The 20,395-nt window shown below is 42.6% G+C and overlaps 2 protein-coding genes across 2 annotated transcripts in view; one reads left to right on the top strand and one right to left on the bottom strand.

The window, feature by feature from the left end:
- Positions 1-3,333: 3,333 nt before the first annotated feature.
- On the bottom strand, positions 3,334-4,969 carry RRAGA (Ras related GTP binding A). The gene has a single exon (XM_005902266.3). The coding sequence runs from the start codon at positions 4,694-4,696 to the stop codon at positions 3,755-3,757; it is 942 nt and encodes a 313-aa protein (XP_005902328.2). The 5' UTR covers positions 4,697-4,969; the 3' UTR covers positions 3,334-3,754.
- Positions 4,970-16,173: 11,204 nt separating this feature from the next.
- Positions 16,174-20,395, top strand: part of SAXO1 (stabilizer of axonemal microtubules 1) — a 113,202-nt gene continuing 108,980 nt past the window's right edge. Inside the window, exon 1 of the mRNA XM_005889556.2 lies at positions 16,174-16,424. Coding sequence (XP_005889618.2) covers positions 16,378-16,424 — 47 coding nt within the window. The 5' untranslated portion in view covers positions 16,174-16,377. The remainder of the gene's footprint in view (positions 16,425-20,395) is intronic.

Here is a 20,395-nt window from a genome sequence, read left to right as displayed (position 1 = left end):
TTTTGATTATGACTTATTGCTTTTAGTCTCTTCCTTGTTTGTTATTGCCTGCATACATGCCTTTTGTCCTTAAGGGACTGCTTTGATCATACCATTTTGTTTAAAATGGAAAAACCACTGGAAAAACCATTAAAATGGTAATTCTAGAATTGGGTTAAAATTTAAAGGCATACAAGGTTCCCTCCATAGATTCATCTATTCCCCCTTCCACCATGGTCTCCCCTCTTTTTTTTTTTTTTTTTAACTAAAGTGCTTTGGTCAGCATGTGTCTTTAAAAATCTTAATTCACAATTTTGAACCTGGAACATCCTAGTTTCATCTCCCAGCTTATCACAATTATATTTGTCCTTTAGAAAGTGAAAGTCTCTTAGTCTTGTCTGACTCTGTGTGACCCCATGGACTATACAGTCCATGGAATTCTCCAGGCCAGTATACCGAAGTAGGTAGCTGTCCTTCTCCAGGGGATCTTCCCAACCCAGGGATTGGACCCAGGTCTCCCTCACTGCAGGCGGATTCTTTACCAGCTGAGCCACCAGGGAAGCCCTTTGTCCTTTAAGGTTCAGAACAAATCTCACATTCACCTTAAAGTCTCTTTCCTTATCCATTTTCCTGTCCCTTCTCTAAAATTCCCTATGCTGCTGCTGCTGCCGCCAAGTCGCTTCAGTCGTGTCCGACTCTGTGCGACCCCATAGACGGCAGCCCACCAGGCTCCCCCATCCCTGGGATTCTCCAGGCAAGAACACTGGAGTGGGTTGCCATTTCCGTCTCCAATGCATGAAAGTGAAAAGTGAAGTCGCTCAGTCGTGTCCGGCTCTCAGCGACCCCATGGACTGCAGCCCACCAGGCTCCTCTGTCCATGGGATTTTCCAGGCAAGAGTCCTGGAGTGGGGTGCCATTGCCTTCTCCAAAATCCCCTATAGCTTATGCTAATCTTTGTTCACTTAGTATTTTTCATTTATTGCTTTTATCATGTTTTTTCATGGTTGTGATTTCTCCAGTTGTATTGATTAAATACACATATACCTATGTAGATGTGTGTGTGGGGTGTGACCATACATCTTTCTTAGCTGATACATAAGTATTGGAATTGTTTCCTTTGCCTTCTGTATGATGGAATTAAAGTAATGGTAAAGAGGGAGGGCTACTTTATTGCTATAAGAGTACTTTTTCTCATTACAACAGAATGTACTTTTATTCACTATTCATAAGATGAAGGTGTATAAACTGACTTTTGTATTAGTATGAAACTTCAGATAATGCCTGTTGCTGCTAAGTCACTTCAGTCGTGTCCAACTCTGTGCAACCCCATAGATGGCAGCCCACCAGGCTCCTCCGTCCCTGGGATTCTCCAGGCAAGAACACTGGAGTGGGTTGCCATTTCCTTCTTCAATGCACACATGCATGCTAAGTCACTTCAGTCGTGTCCAACTCTGTGCGACCCCATAGACAGCACCCCACCAGGCTCCTCCGTCCCTGGGATTCTCCAGGTAAGAATACTGGAGTGGGTTGCCATTTCCTTCTCCAGTGCACACATGCATGCTAAGTCATTTCAGTTGTGTCTGACTCTGTGCAACCCCATAGACAGCACCCCACCAGGCTCCTCCACCCACAGGATTCTCCAGGCAAGAATACTGCCTATATGTCCTAATTGTTTTAAATGCTTAAAGAGGACAAGCAAAAAATATTGCTCAACGTGAAAACTGTTATCAAGTGGAATAAAAACTATATCATGTTAAAGAAAATCAATTTGGGGGAATTTAATTGAAAACAAAAATACAAGTATTTTGAAACCATTCTTTACCATGTATTTTGTAACCATGATCTTTGGAGTAAATTTTAATCCTTGAGAACTATATAAAAGGAATCACTATTTTTTCCCCTAAGTATACTAAAATAAAATTTAAGGACATTTTCCTTAATGTAAAAGTATTTGCTAAAGTAAAATTCTCTTTCACATTAAGTTGCCAATATATAGTTGATACACCTTTTTTCTTATGCACTGTCAATGTCAAAGCCACATCCTAAATTTAAAATATCTGTGAGTCCTCCATGGGACTATTTGTAAATGTTTTACATACTACAGTTTTGAATAAACATAGCACCTAGCTCTAGAGTATTAAATGTGGAATTTAAAATGACTTTTAAAAGTAAATCTATACTATTAGTTTAATAATGTCTGAATAGCTTCTTGCCCTTCATAGGTAGGGACCCTGTTATCCACAGTTGCTGCTATAAAGGATTTAATAAATGTTAAATAACTTTATAAAGGTTTGGAAATTCCCTATCACTTACATTACATGTCTGTATATAGAGATAATGCCTCATTTGTAAAATGAGAGGTGAGAAGAGGTTTTGTCTCTAAGATATTTAGATTTCATTTAAAACAATATATGAGGCAGCTGAAACAGGGCATTTTAGGTCTTTTTTATTTCTCTATATCACATTGCTAACTCAAAACAGGAACCTTAGAATTCTTCCCTGAAAGTATGTAATCAAAGAATCGGATTGAAAATTATTCAATTTCCAGATAAATACAGATGGGAAAGTGATCTTGCCCAAGGCGAAACACTATTCTTCAAGAGAAGTCACTTAACTTACTAGGCTTCAGTTTACACAATCTATGAAATTTGGGAAATTATATGAAGGAATAATGTATGGCTAAAATGCTAGGATTTTTATGATTAACTTTTTTGTCAATGGAGGAAGTAGTGGCATGTAAGGGGCGAGGATCTGCAATTTCACTGCCTAAGTTGCAGCTGTATGACCTTAATAAGGTCATGGCCGTTTTCTCATCTTTTAACAGAGATAAAAGTAATCTGCCTTACAAATTATGGTTAGATAAGAAAATGCACATTAAGTCTTTAAGAATACCTGGGATTTAGTAGGTAGCTCCTATTTTGCCAGGCTTCACACATCCAGTAATTTGGCAGGGGGGGAAAAATGGTTCAGTAGGTAGTATTGGCAACTGACACATTAGTATGTGCCAGGCCCTATTCCAAATGCTTTCCATATTGTTTTAATCCAATGAAGCAGTGCTATTCTTATCCACATTTTACCAATGAGGGAACAAACAGTAAAGTACTTTGCTCAGTTCATGGAGATAGTAAGTGAAGGCACTAGAATACTAGTGCTAGAATACTAACTCAGCTCAGGTGATAAAGCTCCAGAGACCATTCTCTTAACCACACTGCTGCAGTTGCTAAGTAACATCCTTAAGGCGATGGGGGAGCCAAGATAACACAATCAAATTTACCAGTTAAGCAATACCTGTGGGCAGTCAGAATCTACAGCTTTAATATTAACCACCTTCAAATTATTTCAAGTAAGACCATATTTTAAACTAACAGCAAATGTTTATTCATGATTGAAGCCAGAAGAATTTATAAACGCATTTTAATACCTTGCTGATAAAATAACATTACATCTTTGCAACCTTGTAAGGAATACAGAAGATATTGTAAAGGCTTTGTGTATCTACTATAACCAGGTAATCAGAACACACATACACACATACACCACCACCCACTTTAGTGTTACCCCATACCAACTTTTCAGAAAGGCCATCTTTAAAGCTCTACTGGATAACTGAGTAAATAGAGTCCGAAAGACTGGGGAGAAGGGAAGAAAGAGATGAAAATGATAAGCAGCACACATTTCAAAGCCCACTTATAAGCACACGACATTATGAATATTGAAAAAAAAGGGGTGGGGGGAAGGCAATTAAGCATTTTCAGAGAGCGTATTTTGGCAATATTCAACGCATAAGGAGGCTGTGCTTGGGACCATCCACTCTCTCCAGCTTCTCAAAGTGTTTCCTGGCATTGCGAATGTTGATCAGAGTAGCCGCAGAAGGGATCGACGGATCCGACATAACCACCATCACGTACGTGTTTGATGTGAAGATGTCGATGAAAGCAGCGAAGTTAGAATTCCTGACTTCCATGCTCTGGAAAGAAGCGGCCAATTTACTGCAGCTCAGCTTGAACTGCTTAATTATGTTGCTGATCTTCTCGAATCGGTGGACATCACGCTGCTCTTTGCACTGGTAATGGGAGATGACCAAGAACGTGGCTCTCTCGAACAGCAGAACTTCATCGGCCTCAATAATCTGGGCAAAATTCCTGAGATTCATCTCCAGCTGCTGGACATTTGGAATCAGCTGATAGACAATACTGGACCAGGCTTTGTAGAGCGTTTCATCCCAGATGGATGTTCGAAAACAAGCACACTCCAGCGGGCGAGACAAACGCCTCAGGTCTTCCTCTCGCTCTTTAAAAATCAGGTCACGCTGATCTTCCTGAACCAGATCCATCTTGTGCACCAAGCAGAAGATTTTGGCATCAGGAGAGTTCTGGAGGATGGCCTCCAGACACGACTGGTAATAATGCATGTCCTTTTCCAGTTCACGGCTCTCCACGTCGAACACATAAATCAGAACCTCGACATTACGGAAGATGTTGTCTCGCTGGCTGGTGAAGTAATTTTCCATGAAGGTGTCCTGACCGCCACAGTCCCACAGATTCAGCACTAGGTTGCCCAGGAATCGGACGTGGGAGTGCTCCACATCAATGGTGGCACCCAGGCGCCGGGTGTCGCGAGCGATGTAATTGGCAAAGATAATCGACCTCATGCTGGTCTTCCCCGACCCGCTCTTCCCCATTAACAGCACCTTTTTCTTCATGGCTGTATTTGGCATCACCCGCCGGAGCTGCCGCGGACTGGGCCTCTGGGCGCGGCCTAACTGCAGCGCAGACGGAGGGAGGGAGAAGCCGGGGATTTCCGGGGCTCAGCCGGCTGGCCCGCGCCTCTGTACAGCTGGGGAAGCCGAAGGGCCGAGCTCGGCTCTGGGAAGGGCCGCGTCCGGTGAGCTCTTTCCCTGGGGAGAGCGCCACGGGGCGGACGGCTGCAGCAGCTCCGCAGAAACGAGCGCCTTCCGGGGAGAGAAGACTCTGAGCCTCGGCAGCCACCCACTTCCGGCGGCGATCTCGCGAGAACCCGCGCTCTCGAGCGTCGCTGCCGGAAGAGCTTTGAAAAACCGCTCTATTAATGAGACCCAGTACAAACCACCCGAAGGAGAGATTGGAAGGGGAACACAGGACTCGGGTGTTCTGTTCTCCTATTTAAACTGAGCTTACGGTCGCAAAATTGTACGTGCGTGGGCAGTTGGGAGAATTGCTGCCACCTCGTGGCCGGAAAAAGCACAGCACCCCACTATGGGCGGTGTACTTTTGGGTGGTTTTAACCTCCTGGCAACCCAGTCCAGTACTGTTGCCTGGAAAATCCCATGGACAGAGGAGCCTGGTAGGCTGTAGTCCATGGGGTCGCAAAGAGTCGGACACGACTGAGCAACTTGACTAACCTCCCCTGGAGTAGGAAATGGCAACCCACTCCAGTATTCTTGCCTGGAAAGTTCCATGGACAGAGGAGCCTGGAGGGCTACACAGTCCTTGGGGTCGCAGAAGAGTCGGACGCGACTAATCGACTAAACAAAAACAATGTGGTGATAGCACCTTAAACCTACTCTCTTAGTAAATTTCCAGCATTCAACACAGTGCTGTTAGTCATCGTGTTGTAGGTTAGATCTCTAGACTTATTCTTCGTGCGTAACTGCAACTTTGTATCCTTTGACTATTATCTCCCCATCACCCTCGTTTCCCCTACCTGGTAATAATTATTCTTTCTGCTGCTATGTGTTTGACTTTTTTAGATTCTAAAGATAAGTGAGATCATGCAAAGTTTTTTACTTTTTATGTCTGGGTTATTTCACTCAAGGCTGATGCCCTCCAGTTTCATCCCTGGTGTTGCAAATGACAGGATCTCCGTTTTAAAGATTGAGTAGTATTCCCGTTGTATATATGTAAATCACCATTTCTTCTTTTTTTTCAACGTAAACATTTTTCTTTTGTTTTTATGTTTAAAACAACATATCTTCATTTTCTGAACCACCAAGAGTATTTTCTAACACCATATTCTACAAGTGGATATTGACATACATTTTAGTTAAAATATATCAACAAAAGAATTCCTGCTGGAAGTTGAACATTTTGGGGTTTTCAGCTCAGTCGCTCAGTCGTGTCGGACTCTTTGTGACCCCATAAACCGTGGCATGCCAGGCCTCCCTGTCCATCACCAACTTTTGGAGTTCACCTAAACCCATGTCCATTGAGTTGGTGATGCCATCCAACCATCTCATCCTCTGTTGTCCCCTTCTCCTCCTGCCCTCAATCTTTCCCAGCATCAGGGTCTTCTCAAATGAGTCAGCTCTTCACATCAGGTGGCCAAAGTATTGGAGTTTCAGTCCCACCAATGAACACCCAAGACTGATCTCCCTTAGGATGGACTGGTTGGATCTCCTTGCAGTCCAGGGGACTCTCAAGAGTCTTCTCCAACACTACAGTTCAAAAGCATCAATTCTTCGGTGCTCAGTTTTCTTTATAGTCCAACTCTCACATCCATACATGACCACTGGAAAAACCATAGCCTTGACTAGATGGACCTTTGTTGACAAAGTAATGTCTCTGCTTTTCAATATGCTGTCTAGGTTGGTCATAACTTTCCTTCCAAGGAGTAAGCGTCTTTTAATTTCATGGCTGCAATCACCATCTGCAGTCATTTTGGAGCCCAGAAAAATAAAGTCAGCCACTTTTCCCATCTATTTGCCATAAAGTGATGGGACTGGATGTCATGATTTTAGTTTTCTGAATGTTGAGCTTAAAGCCAACTTTTTCACTCTCCTCTTTCACTTTTATCAAGAGGCTCTTTAGTTCTTCTTCACTTTCTGCCATAAGGGTGGTGCCATCTGCATATCTGAGGTTTTAGTATTCAGTTTATTTAAGTTCTTCTAGTACTTACATTGGATTATGGTGATTCCCCTCAGCCCCTTTCCACAGTGTTATTGAACTATGACATTGTATTGATATTCATTTTAGCTGTACAGCCTAATAATTTGATATATGTATATCTTACCAACTGATTACCACAGTAAGTTTAGTTAACACCCATCCCCTCACATAGTTGCAATTTTTTCTTGTAATAATAACTTTTAAGATCTATTCCTTTTAGCAAATTTCAAATATACAATATTGTTAACTATAGTCACCATGATTGACTATAACTATTTAGTTAACAATGCATTACATGCCCAGACTTATTTATGTATAACTGGGAGTTTGTACTTTTAGACCACTTTCACCCACTTTTCCCACCTCCTAAAACCCCACCTCTGGCAACAACCAATATGTATATATGAGTTTAGATTTTTAGATTCCACATATAGATGAGATCATGTGTCTGACTTATTTAACTTAGTATAAGGCCTTTAAGGTCAATCCTTGTTATTGCAAAAGGCAGGATTTTCTTCATCTTTATGGCTGAATTTCCACTCTCCTTGATATTTATTGATATATTAATATCAATCATATTTTCTTTATTCATTCATCCTTCAATGGACACTTGGGTTGATTCCACCTCTTTTTTCCTTTTTTGACAAGTTGTGTGGCATGAGGGATCTTAGTTCTCTGACCAGGGATTGAACCTATGTCCCTGCATTGGGAGTGCAGAGTCTTAACCACTGGACTGCCAGAAAGTCCCTGATTCTCACTTCTTGGCTATTGTAAATAATCTTGCAGTGGACATGAGGGTGCGGATACCTTTTTGAGATAGTGATTTTCTTTTCTTTTACTATGTACCTAGAAGCAGAATTTCTGAATCATATGACAATTCTATTTTCAATTTTTTGAAGAACCTCGAGACTGTTTGCCACTGTGGCTGCACTGATTTGCATTTCCATCAACAGTACAAGGGTTCCTTTTCTCTGTATCCTCACCAACATTTGACATTTGTGGTTTTTCTAGTGATATCCATTGTAAGGTGATATCTCATTGTAGTTTTACTATGTATTTCACTGATGATTAACGATGTTGAGCATCTTTTCGTATGCCTGTTGGCCATCTGTATGTCTTCTTTGGGAACATGTCTATTTAGGTCTTCTGCCCCATTTAAAAAAGTAGGTTGTTTGTTTTTTTGATGTTAAGTTGTATCAGCTCAACATAAGGGGTTAGTATTTTGGGTATTAACCCCTTATCAATCATATAATTTGCAAATGATTGTCTTTTTGTTTTATTGATAGTTTCCTTTGCTCAGCTGGTAAAGAATCTGCCTGCAATGCCGGAGACCTGGGTTTTATCCCTGGGTTGGGAAGATCTCCTGGAGAAGAGAAAGGCTACCCACTCCAGTATTCTGACCTGGAGAATTCCATGGACTGTACAGACCATGGGTCCCAAAGAGTCAGACAAGTGACTAAGCAATTTTCACTTTCACTTTCTTGTACAAAAGCTTTTGAGTTTTTTTGTTTAGTTTTGCTTTTATTTCCTTTGCTTTTAGGAATTAGATCCAAAAAAATATTGCTACTATTTATGTCAAAGGGTGTTTGTTCTACTTTTATTTTCTTCTAGGAGTTTTATGGTTTCTAGTCAGTCTTACATTTAGGTCTTAATTCAGTCTGAGTTTATTTTTGTATATGGTGTTAGTTTCATATATAATGTTAATTTCATTCTTTTACAAATAGCTGTTCAGATTCTCCAGCACCCACTTATTGAGGAGGCTGATTTTTCTCCTTTTTTTATTCTTGCCTTTGTCTTAAGTGCATGGATTTATTTCTGGGCTGTCTTTTCTGTTCCGTTGATCTATGTGTCTGTGTTTGGAAGCACAACTGCTTTTTATGCATGAATTTTGAATCCTGCAACTTTACTGAATTTGTTTAATAGTCCTAAGATATGTATGTGTGTGTGTGTGTTTAGGGTTTTCTATGTATAAGATCATGTCACTGTACAGTGAGAATTTTACTTCCTCCCTTCTGATTTGGATTCCTTTTATCCTTTTTTTTGTCTGATTGATATTTACAGTATTTCTAGTACTGTGTTAAATAGAAGTGGCAAGAGTGAGCATTCTTGCCTTGTATTGAACCTTAGAAAAAAAGTTTTCTGTTTTCTCCCCCTTGTTTATAATGTTGTCTGTGACTTTTCGTAAATGGCGTTTATTATGTTGAGGAAATTTCCTTTTGCATCTACTTTGTTGAGAATTTTTATTATGAATGGAAGTTGAATGTTGTCAAATGCTTCTTCTGCACCTGTTGAGATGAACATGTGATTTTGATGTTTCATTTTAATGTGGTGTATCACACTGATTAATTTACATATGTTAAAAGAGCCTTGCATCTCAGTGGGGCAACTAAGCTATCTGTCTTACTGCTAAGCATGATGTTAGTTGTAGCTTTTTTGCAGATGTTCTTTATTAGGTTGAGGAATTGCCCTTCTTTTAAAAAGAATTTAATTCACTTATTTTTGGCTGCTCTGGGTCTTCAGTGCTGTGCATGGGCTTTTCTCTAGTCGTGGTGAGCGGGGGCTACTTTCTAGTTGCGAGGTGTGGGTGTCTCATTTTGCTGGCTTCTCTTGTTGTGGAGCACAGGCTCTAGGCATACCACCTTCAGTAGTTGTGGCTTGTGGGCTTGAGAGCATGGGCTCAGTAGTGGTACATGGGCTTAATTGCACGTTGGCATGTAGAATCTTCCTGGACCAGGGATTGAACCCGTGTCCCCTGCGTTGGCAAGTAGATTCTTAACCACTGGACCACCAGGGAAGTCCTCCAAAGAAGCTCCCTTCTTTTCCTAATTTCCTGAGGAATTTGTAAAAAAACAAAACCAAGAATGGGCATTGGATTTTGTTAATGCCTTTCCTGAATCACTGAGAGATCAAGTATTTTTGTCTTTCATTCTGTTGATGTGGTATATTACATTAATTGATTTTTCCAGTATTAAAACAGCCTTGTATTTCTGGGATAAACTCCTCTTGGTCATGGAATATAATCCTTTATATATATTGCTGGTTCAGTTTGCTGATATTTTAAAAAGAGATAGTGGTCTGTAGTTCTTGTGTGATACTTTTGCCTGGCTTTGGAATCAGAGTAATACTGGCCTTATAGAATTAATTGGGAAGTGTTTCTTTATTTTCTTTTTTAAATTTTAAAGTAATTTATTTTAATTGGAGGCTAATTACTTTATAATATTGTGGTGGTTTTTGCTATACATCGACATGAATCAGCCACTGGTGTACATGTGTCCCACATCCTGAACCCCCACCCACATCCCTCCCCACCCCATCCCTCTGGGTTGTCCCAGAGCACTGTCTTTAAGTACCCTGCTTCATGCATCAAACTTGTACTGTTCATCTATTTTACATATTGTAATATACATGTTTCAATGCTATTCTTTCATATCGTCCCCCCTCACTTTCTCCCACATAGTCCAAAAGTCTGTTCTTTATATCTGTGTCTCTTTTGCTGCCCTGCATATAGGGTCATCATTACCATCTTTCCAAATTCCATATATATGTGTTAATATACTGTATTGGTGTTTCTCTTTCTGACTTAACTTCACTCTGTATAATAGGTTCCGGTTTCATTCACCTCATTAGAATTGACTCAAATGCATTCTTTTTTCCATTGTGTGTATGTACCACAACTTCCTTAGCCATACGTCTGCCGATGGGCATCTAGGTTGCTTCCATGTTCTGGCTATTGTAAACAGTGCTGCAGTGAACATTGGGGTACATGTGTCTCTTTCAATTCTGGTTTCCTTGGTGTATATGCCCAGCAGTGGGATTTCTGGGTAGTCCTTTCTGGCAGTCCTTTTTCCAGTTTTTTTTTTTTAAGGAATCTCCATACTGTTTCTTTATTTTCTAAAAGATTATGTGTAGGATTTGTATCATTTCTTTCTCAAATATTTGATAGGATTCACTAGGTCACCCTATTTATCCTTCTTGATACTTAACACAGTCCATAATGATACTCTTGGGTAATATTTTGGTCACCTGCTTCTCCTATGTTAAATTCCGTGAGGCCTCTGTTCCTTGTCTCTGTCATTCAGTGGAGTGTCTGGTTCGTCATAAGAGATCAATAAGTGTTTGTGGAATGAATGAATGGTAGATGCCCAATTTACATGTCATAATGGGCTAGTCTTCTCCTGGTGCCAATGAAGTTAAGCAATTCCAAATGGTTAGAGATGCTAAAAAAAGAGACAATCTTGCTGAAGTACTTTGTACTCAGAGGAGTAACTGTAGATTTTTAACAATATTCCACAAAGGGTAGACTTTCAGGTGGTATATATAGCAGTACATTTGAATGGGTTATAAGGCTGGAAAAAAATTGTGTAGCTTCATTGAATGTCAATTTTACAAAAAGATTTTGGGGAAATATTAAAGATGGCCATATTGTTACTGAAACAGTGTGTGTGGGTCTGACTGCTTGCTGCCTCAAAGCCAGTAAACAGGCCAGTTTGGTGGAAAGGAAAATTTGCTTTAATTTGGTTGCTGGCAACTGTGGGGGAAGGGTGGTGGACATCTGTCCAAAGGCTGACTCGCCCCCCCACCCCCTCCCCACACCTGCCCCATCTTGCCAGCAACCAGTGGGGCAAGAGATTTTACAGGTAGAAGGAGGGGACTACATACGGAAACAGTACATGGCTCTGACAGTCATCTTCAAATTGGTCATCTGGGTAGTTTTAGGTATAGTTAATCTTCACTTCCAAGGTCTGTTTGTTCCCATTTCCTTGAGGCCAGTTCTTGGAACTGTGGCAGCTCGTGTCCTGGGTACAGTCTGGTCATTATGTAGTTAACGTCTCCACCTGGTGTTTTAGTATTTGTAAGACAGCTCACAGGATAGGGCTCAGAATATTATCTATAGTGCTGAGAAAGAACCAAAGGTCCTCAGCTATGCTTAGTGACTACATTTATTATTATTTAGTCTCTTTTGACTGTTTTCCTTTGTTTCTGCATTTCTCACTTCTCTGATTAAACTTATTCTTTGACTAAAGGTTTCCACAGACAAAAGGCAGGCAGAGGGTGTGGTGGGGGGGCAGTGGGCAAGGACCATAGATTCCTCTCTGCTTCAATATTAAGAAATGAATACAAAATTTTAAGATGAAATACCATTTTCAGTGGTCCTTAAGGTCTCCAGGTTACCCATTCATTCTTTTTCCTGGGTGGAAAAGTTTGAAAAGAATTCAAGGGCTTGCTCAACTCTAGTACTCAGTACCTGTGTTATCTTGGGTGAGTTTACCGCTTAGCTTCAGTTTTCTTATTTGTAATATGGGTATGATAGATTTATGTCAGTTTTAAACATAGACAAGAGAACTTAAGGGAAAGAACACAAAGCTGATAATGCATAGCAAATGACTGTAAATTCTTCATAGGAAGGGACATTTGGGAACCCAATTAGAGAGGTGTTTATACAGGTTAGAGCTGCATTGGCTGGAACTGATGAAACATGAGCAGTAAGTGTCACAAGGAGGCGGAGGAAAGGTAGTCTGTCCAGCACCAGCTCTACAGAAGTACTGGTGCTGAGGCCATTTTTGAGGCCAAAAATGAGGCCATTTTTATCCTTACCATCTTCATCTTTCAAGATCTCCACCCTCTCTTGAGAGCAGGGATGGGGGAAGTTGGGAGGGCCGTGGGTTAATTGACAAAGTTGCTACCTGTAAGGGTGGTCTGAATGGGGGCTGGAGGCATGAGCGTGCCATTCTTCTGGAAGAGTCATAGATAATCTTTAAGGACCAAGGGAAGGCTGGTGTTCATCACTGCAGTTCCTCTGTAAGGCCCATGTGATGTTCTCTGTTAATGACAAGGGATGGCATGCAGGCTTTTCCTTGGCTTCCAATATCTCCCACACTTTCATCTTGTCCCCTCAGGTTTCACCCTCCCCTTTCAGGCCCTGACCTCCTACTGAGAAGGCAAGGAGCAGCTTCAACTTCCCTGTTTTTAAGCATGATGGGTAAGCTTTGCTCCCCTCTGGATCTCCCGCTTTGACTTTTTAGAGCTGGGGTTGGCAAACTTTCTCTGTAAAAAGTCTTAACAGTAAATATTTTAGCTTTCATGGGCCAAGAGGCAAAATCAGGAATATTTCCACAAATTTTTGGACAAAATCCAAAACTTAATTTGTAGACGCAGAAACTCAGTTTTATAGTTTAGTGGGTCATGTTAGTTTCATGGGTCATGTAATATTTTTTCGATTTTTCTCAAACATTAAAAAATGGAGGGACTTCCCCGGTGATCCAGTGGCTAAGATTCTGCACTCCAATGCAGGGAACCTGGCTTCGACCCCTGGTCAGGGAATTAGATCCCACATGCCGCAAGTAAGAGTTCATATGCTGCAACTAAGACCCAGCACAGTGAAATGAGTATGAAAATATGTAACTATTTAAATATATATATATATATATGTATGTATAAACATTCTTTGTTTGCTGGCCATACAAAGACATGTAGCTGGCTGAATCTGGCCCGTTGGCAATAGTTTGCTGACCTCTATTCTGGAGCTTTACATGGAAGAAAAAAATCCAAACAAACTCTGAAGTCTTCTGCAGTCTAAAATGCCTCTGACTTACTAATGCAGTCTTTCACAAAAACTAATGAGGGTGACTTTCATGGTAGTCCAGTGGCTAAGACTCTGCACTCCCAATGCAGGGGGCCTGGATTCGACCCCTGGTCAAGGTATTAGATCCCATATGCTGCAACTAAGTGTTCGTAGGCCACAATTAAAAAATTGCACAAGCTGGAGTTGAAGATCCCACATGCTGAAATGAAGATGGAAGATCCCATGTGCTGCAACTAACACCCAGTGAAGCCAAACAAGTAAATAAATACATAACTATTATAAAAAACATAAAAAAGTTTCTTGGTTTGCTGGTCATACAAAGACAGGTGGCGGGCTGAATTCGGCCTGTTGGAAATAGTTTGCTGACCTCTATTCTGGAGGTTTGGGGCTTCCCAGGTAGCGTTAGTGGTAAAGAACCTGCCTGCCAATGCAAGAGACATAAGAGACGTGGGTTCGATCCCTTGGTTGGGAAAATCCCCTGGAGGAAGGCATAGCAACCCACTCTAGTATTTTTGCCCGGAGAATCCCATGGACAGAGGAGCCTGGTGGGCTACAGTCCACAGGGTCGCAAAGTGTTGGACATGACTGAAGCAACTTAGCACACACATTCTAGAGACTTACACGAAAGAAAAAAAATCCAAAAACACTCAAGTCTTCTGCAGTCTAAAATGCCTCTGACTTACTGAAGCAGTCTTTCACAAAAACTAATGGTGGTGGTGGTGGGGCCTCCCTGGTGGTCCCATGGCTAAGACTGTGCTCCTGGTGTAGGGGGCCTGAGTTCCACCCCTGGTCAGGGACTAGATCCAACATGCCACAGCTAAGAGTTCTCACCCACAACAGCGTCAAAGATGCCAAGTGCCCCCAACCGAGACCCAGTGCAGCCAAACAACCAACCAAACCAAACCCAAACATCTAATGCAAGAGTTAGGAAGTGTGGGGAAGATAAAGCATGGGATTGTCAACACTTGAAGCTCTCATGTCTCCTAACTGGAAAAGCATGTCTCTTTCCACAGCAGCTGCTAGAGCAGTGCCTCTGCAGCTTGCTTCTGATCCAAATCACTAGGCTTCTTGTTGAAACTAGGGTCCCAGATTAAAAAGTTTGATGCCAGTGGCTTCTGGGCAGGATCTGTAGTGGTTCTCAGGGTGAGAATAGCTGAAGAAACACTATACCAGGGGCTGACTGGTGATAGAGAGGGCAAAATAATCTCTCAAACTGTGCTTCTCAAAGTGTGGTCCCTGGCCTAGCAGCATCTGTGTGGCTCAGATCTTGTTAGGCCCACCCCAGACCTATTGCTAGGAGAAATATCAATAACCTCAGATATTCAGATGACACCACCCTTATGGCAGAAAGTGAAGAAGAACTAAAGGGCCTCTTGGTGAAAGTGAAAGAGGAGAGTGAAAAAGTTGGCTTAAAACTCAACATTCAGAAAACTAAGATCATGGCATCTGGTCCCATCACTTCATGGAAAATAGATGGGGAAACAATTTTTGGGGCTCCAGAATCACTGCAAATGGTGCCTGCAGCCATGAAATTAAAAGACATTGGCTCCTGAAGAAAAGTTATGACCAACCTAGACAGTATATTAAAAAGCAGAGACATTACTTTGCCAACAAAGGTCCATCTAGTCAACGCTATGTAGTCATGTATGGATGTGGGAGTTGGACTATAAAGAAAGCTGAGTGCCGAAGAATTGATGCTTTCGCACTGTGGGGTTGAAGAAGACTCTTGAGAGTCTCTTGGACTGCAAGGAGATCCAATCAGTCTATCCGAAAGGAAATCAGTCCTGAATATTCATTGGAAGGACTGATGCTGAAGCTGAAACTCCCATACTTTGGGCACCTAAAGCGAATAACTGACTCATTTGAAAAAACCCTGATGCTGGGAAAGATTAAAGGTGGGAGGAGAAGGGGATGACAGAGGATGAGATGGTTAGATGGCATCACTGACTCAATGGACATGAGTTTGAGTAAACGCCGGGAGTTGGTGATGGACAGGGAGGCCTGGCGTGCTGTAGTCCATGAGGTTGCAAAGAGTCAGACACGACTGAGCCACTCAACTGAACTGAGACCTACTGAATCAGAAACTTGGGGGTGGCTTGGGCAATCTGGCTTTCATCAAGCCAGGTGATTCTGATGCAGGCTCAAACTTGAGGACCACGGCCCAGCATCATTACTAGCACCTGGGGGAATGACTGAGCACCCAGTGAGCAGTTAAGCCCCTGGCGCCCTGTAACTGCTTTGTTCTCATAGAGCAAGGTCTATGGGGGGAGCTGCAGGCATGATTTCCACAAGAAAGATCTGGAAATGGTGTTTTAGTCCAGTCTTCTGGAAATCAGTGGGTGGGTGCCTTTCTATACCCAGGGGCACCATAGGTTCTAGAGATAAAAAATGCCACCTAGTGTGATGACAGTGGGGTTTTCAGCTTTTTTTGTCCACGTGAGCAGGCTGCTTGAGGACTTGTACACCCAGGAACTTTCCAAAGTCCTCATGTCCTTCGCTTTCCCTGGGATTTCAACAAGGCCCAGTGGGGGACCTTGGTCCTGGACCCGCCAGATAAGCCGCGGGAAGCTTCCTGACCTCACAAACGCAGGTGCTTGTGTCCTCACTGCCACCCACAGGTGTATCTCATGACCCGGGTGATGTCACAGAGGCCCCGCGGGCCGGGCTGCGGGCTTGTGCGTGGGTGGGGAGGGCAGAGGCCCGGGCTGCGCGCGCAGGGGGAGGTCGCCCGGCCCGCGCGGTCCACGCTCGGTGCTGCTCCCGTGCGAGGCCCGCTCAGGGAAGGAAACGCAAGACCGGACTTGGCAAAAGGGCCGCTTACGTTTTCTTTGGGGTCAGCATTCAGAAAATTTGCCAAGGCCCTCGAAACTTGGCGCGCTCCCCGAGGCAGTCGGGGTCTTGGCGGCGGCGGCGGCGGCGGCGGATGCTCGGCGAGGACTCCCAGGCCTCAGGATGGGCCCGACGAAGGGGAAATGCGTCTGTGAACTGTGCTCCTGCGGGTAAGGCTGCCGTGCGCCCAGGGCCCGCGAGCCTGGGTTTTCAGACTCCGAAAGTCAGTGAGACCTGACCCTGGGCTCCGGTGGCACCACGGTGGATGCGTCCTCTTGGTGTCATTTAGACTGGCGTGTTGCCAACTAGCAGTTACCGCGGCCGCGTTGAGTTAGTCCCAGCGATGGTGGCTGGGCCTTAGGGCGTCTCTGTGGTCCTTCCACGCAGAACTGCAGGGAGGCTGAAAGTGGGCACAGATACGTAGTTTGCGCGCACCCCACTGCAGCCCAGGGCGTGTTGGGCGAGGTCAGAAAACCTCTGGCCAGGTCGGGCCAAGTCTTGCATCTTTTGTTGGTTTGCTTTTGGAAGAGTGTGATGGGGAAGAGGAATCCTTTCATGTAACTGGAGTTTCTCACTCAGAGACATCGTCGCTACTTAGAAGTGTAAGGTATTTCTAAAATTCGTGTCCACAGTGGTGTAGAGTTGAACAAGAATAAGGAAAAGAAGCTATTTTTTCACTGTTCTGTCCTGGCCATTGCCTTTATTTATTTATTTTTTAAATTAAAAAAAATATCTTAATGGGAGGCTAATTACTTTACAATATTGTATTGGTTTTGCCATACATCAACATGAATCCACCACGGATGTACACGTGTTCCCAATCCTGAATCCCCCTCCCCCCTCCCTCCCCTTACCATCCCTCTGGGTCATCCCAGTGCATCAGCCCCAAGCATTCCTGTATCCTGCATCGAACCTGGACTGGCGATTTCTTATATGATATTATACATGTTTCAATACCATTCTCCCAAATCATCCCCCCTCTCCCTCTCCCAGAGTCCAAAAGACTGTTCTATACATCTGTGTCTCTTTTGCTGTCTTGCATACAGGGTTATCGTTACCATCTTTATAAATTCCATATATATGCATTAGTATACTGTATTGGTGTTTTTCTTTCTGGCTACTTCACTCTGTATAATCGGCTCCAGTTTCATCCACCTCATTAGAACTGATTCAAATGTATTCTTTTTAATGGCTGAGTAATACTCCATTGTGTATATGTACCACAGCTTATCCATTCATCTGCTGATGGACATCTAGGTTGCTTCCATGTCCTGGCTATTATAAACAGTGCTGTGATGAACATTGGGGTACACGTGTCTCTTCATACTTGGGTGAAGCTTGTGGTCTTGGAGAGATTGTGAGTTTTAGTCAGAGTTGTTGATTTCTCTCCTATATCTCACAATGCCTAAGGTGGCTTCTTTCACCTGCTTCCCAAGGACATCTTAGAAATTGTTGGGCTTGAGAACAGCAGAGGAGCAACAGAAAAGAGTGGCGGCTCTGGGGCCAGCCCTCCTGGATGGTTGCTAACTGTGGGGTCTTGGGCAGGTAATCCGTCTTCTCCAGGATTCTCTAAGGTTTCAATGAAAAAGTGTGTGTGAGACTTCTGTTAATGGATTGTGCTGGAAATGTGTTATCATGTTGGAAGCTGCAATAGGTGTTTGCCAGCTATGTTACATGAATATTGAAAATGGCATCCGGAGTGGGGAGATTTAAAGGGGACTCTAGAAACTGGGTGAGCAGCCTTACACATCTCGGGCGTCGGTGGGTGGTTCTCAACCTGGGCTGCTCGCAAGAGTCACCTGGGGAGCTTAAAACAATAGTGGTTGCCCAGGCTGTTAAATCACCAGCAGTCTTTGGGCGATTTTCCCATTTGCCAGGATTGGGAACCACTGAGCTAGATCAAGTAGAAGCATGGGTCTTGTTTTTAAGCTTTGTTAGGCAGATCCAGAGCAGTGTTGTAATCTGGGGCTAAGTTTCCACACTAGTGAGGGAAAACCTCTACGACACCCTCTCCTGGGGCCCTTCACATACCCTCTCATCTTCTCTTAAGATACTGAGTTATTCAGGTAGGACTGGGGCTTAATTTGTTCTCTTGTGGCTGTTGGGATTGAAATATCTGATGCAATCTCCATCTTTGCACAGTATCCATTCCCATTAGGAAGGCAGGACTGTTCATTTAAGAGGTGCAGAGGATATGCAGAGAGAAGTCTCTGTCCTAATTCTGTAGTAGGGGATATTCCTTCTCTGTTTCTCTTCTGTCCCTGAATATAGCTTATTTCCCATCAGGATGCAGAGTCTATCTGTGGGTCTCTTCTTTCCTTCCTCCTCCTGTACCTACCCTTCCACTCGGATTTCAGTCAGGGGTCTCTGGTTTGACTCTCACATCCATCAGCCTTTCTCTTCTTTTAGTCTCATTTCAGCTCTCAAAGTGCTTATTGGGCCATCTCTTTATTTCATCAACCTCAGCTTTAACCAGTCGGCATGATCCCTCTCTCCTAGTATCTGCCCCATTAATGTTGCCTTAGATGGTCCATTTACACTGGTTTTATTTATTTGTTTAATTTAATTTTTACTGCTGTATAGTTGATTTACAGTATTGTTTCTGTTGTACAGCAGAGTTAATCAGTTATACATATATCCACTCTTTTTAGATCCTTTTCCCATATAGTGCATTACAGAGTATTAGGTAGAGTTCCCTGTGATATACAGTAGATTCTTATTATCTACTTTACGTGTAGTAGTGTGTATATGTCAACCCCAATCTCCTCTTTCCTCCTTGGGAACCATAAGTATGTTTTCTGTGTTTGTGACGCTGTTCCCATTTTGTGAATACATTCATTTGTACCACTTTTTAAAGATTCCGCATATAAGCAATATCATGATACTTGTCTCTGCTTGGCTGACTTCACTCAGTATGACAGTCTCTAGGTCCATTCATGTTGCCGCACATGTCCTTCTTTTATGGCTGAGTCGCGTTCTGTTGCATCTGTGCACCACATCTTCTTTATCCACTCCTCTGTTGACGGGCATTCAGGTTACCTCCATGTCCTGGCTATTTTAAGTAGTGCTGCAGTGAACACTGAGGTACACATATCTTTCTGAATTATGGTTTTCTTCAGACATTTGCCCAGGAGTGGGGTTGCTGGATGACAAGGTAGCTCTATTTTTAGTTTTTTAAGGCACCTCCATACTGTTCTCCATAGCAACCACACCAATGTACGTTCTCATCAATAGTGTAGGAGGTTTCCCTTTTCTCTGCACCCTCTCCAACATTTATTGTTTCTAGATTTTTTTTGATGATGGCCATTCTGACTGGTGTGAGATGATTCCTCATTGTAGTTTTGATTCGTACTTCCCTAATAATTAATGATATTGAGCATCTTTTCATGTGCTTTTTGGCCACCTGTGTGTCTTCTTTAGAGAAATGTCTGTTTAGATCTTCCTATTTTTTGATTGGATGTTTGTTTTTTTGATATTGAACTGCATAGGCTATTTGTAATTTTGGCGATTAATCCCTTGTTGGTCACTTCATTTGCAATTATTTTCTCGCCTTTTGTGGGTTGTCTTTTTTTGTATATGGTTTCCTCTGCTGTGCAAAAAGTTTTTGAGTTTAATTAAGTTCCACTTGTTTGTTTATTTATTTTAATTTTCATTACTCTAAGAGGTGGATCAAAAAAGATCTTGCTGTGATTTTTGTCAGTGTTCTGCCTATGTTTTCTTCTAGGAATCTTATGGTTTCTTGCATTTAGGTCTTTAATCCATTTTGAGTTGTGTGTGTGTATAGTGTTAGAGTGTTCTGATTTCATTCTTCTACATGTAACTGTCCAGTTTTCCTAGCATCACTTATTGAAGAAACTCTCTTTTCTCTATTGTATGTTCTTGTCTCCTCCATCATAGATTGGGGACCATAGGTGCGTGGGTTTATCACTGGACTTTCTATCCGATTCCATTGATCTATAGTTCTGTTTTTTGTGCCAGTACCATACTGTTTTGAGGCACCTTTATAGTATAGTCTGAAGTCAGGGAGCCTGATTCCTCCAGCTCCATTTTTCTTAAGTTTGCTTTGGCTATTTGGGGTCTTTTGTATTTTCATACATATTGTAAACATTTTTGTTCTAATTCTGCGGAAAATGCTATCGTT

Source organism: Bos mutus, chromosome 8, assembly GCF_027580195.1.
Source record: "Bos mutus isolate GX-2022 chromosome 8, NWIPB_WYAK_1.1, whole genome shotgun sequence".
NCBI classification, from domain to species: Eukaryota; Metazoa; Chordata; class Mammalia; order Artiodactyla; family Bovidae; genus Bos; species Bos mutus.
This window is presented reverse-complemented; position numbering and strand designations above follow the sequence as displayed.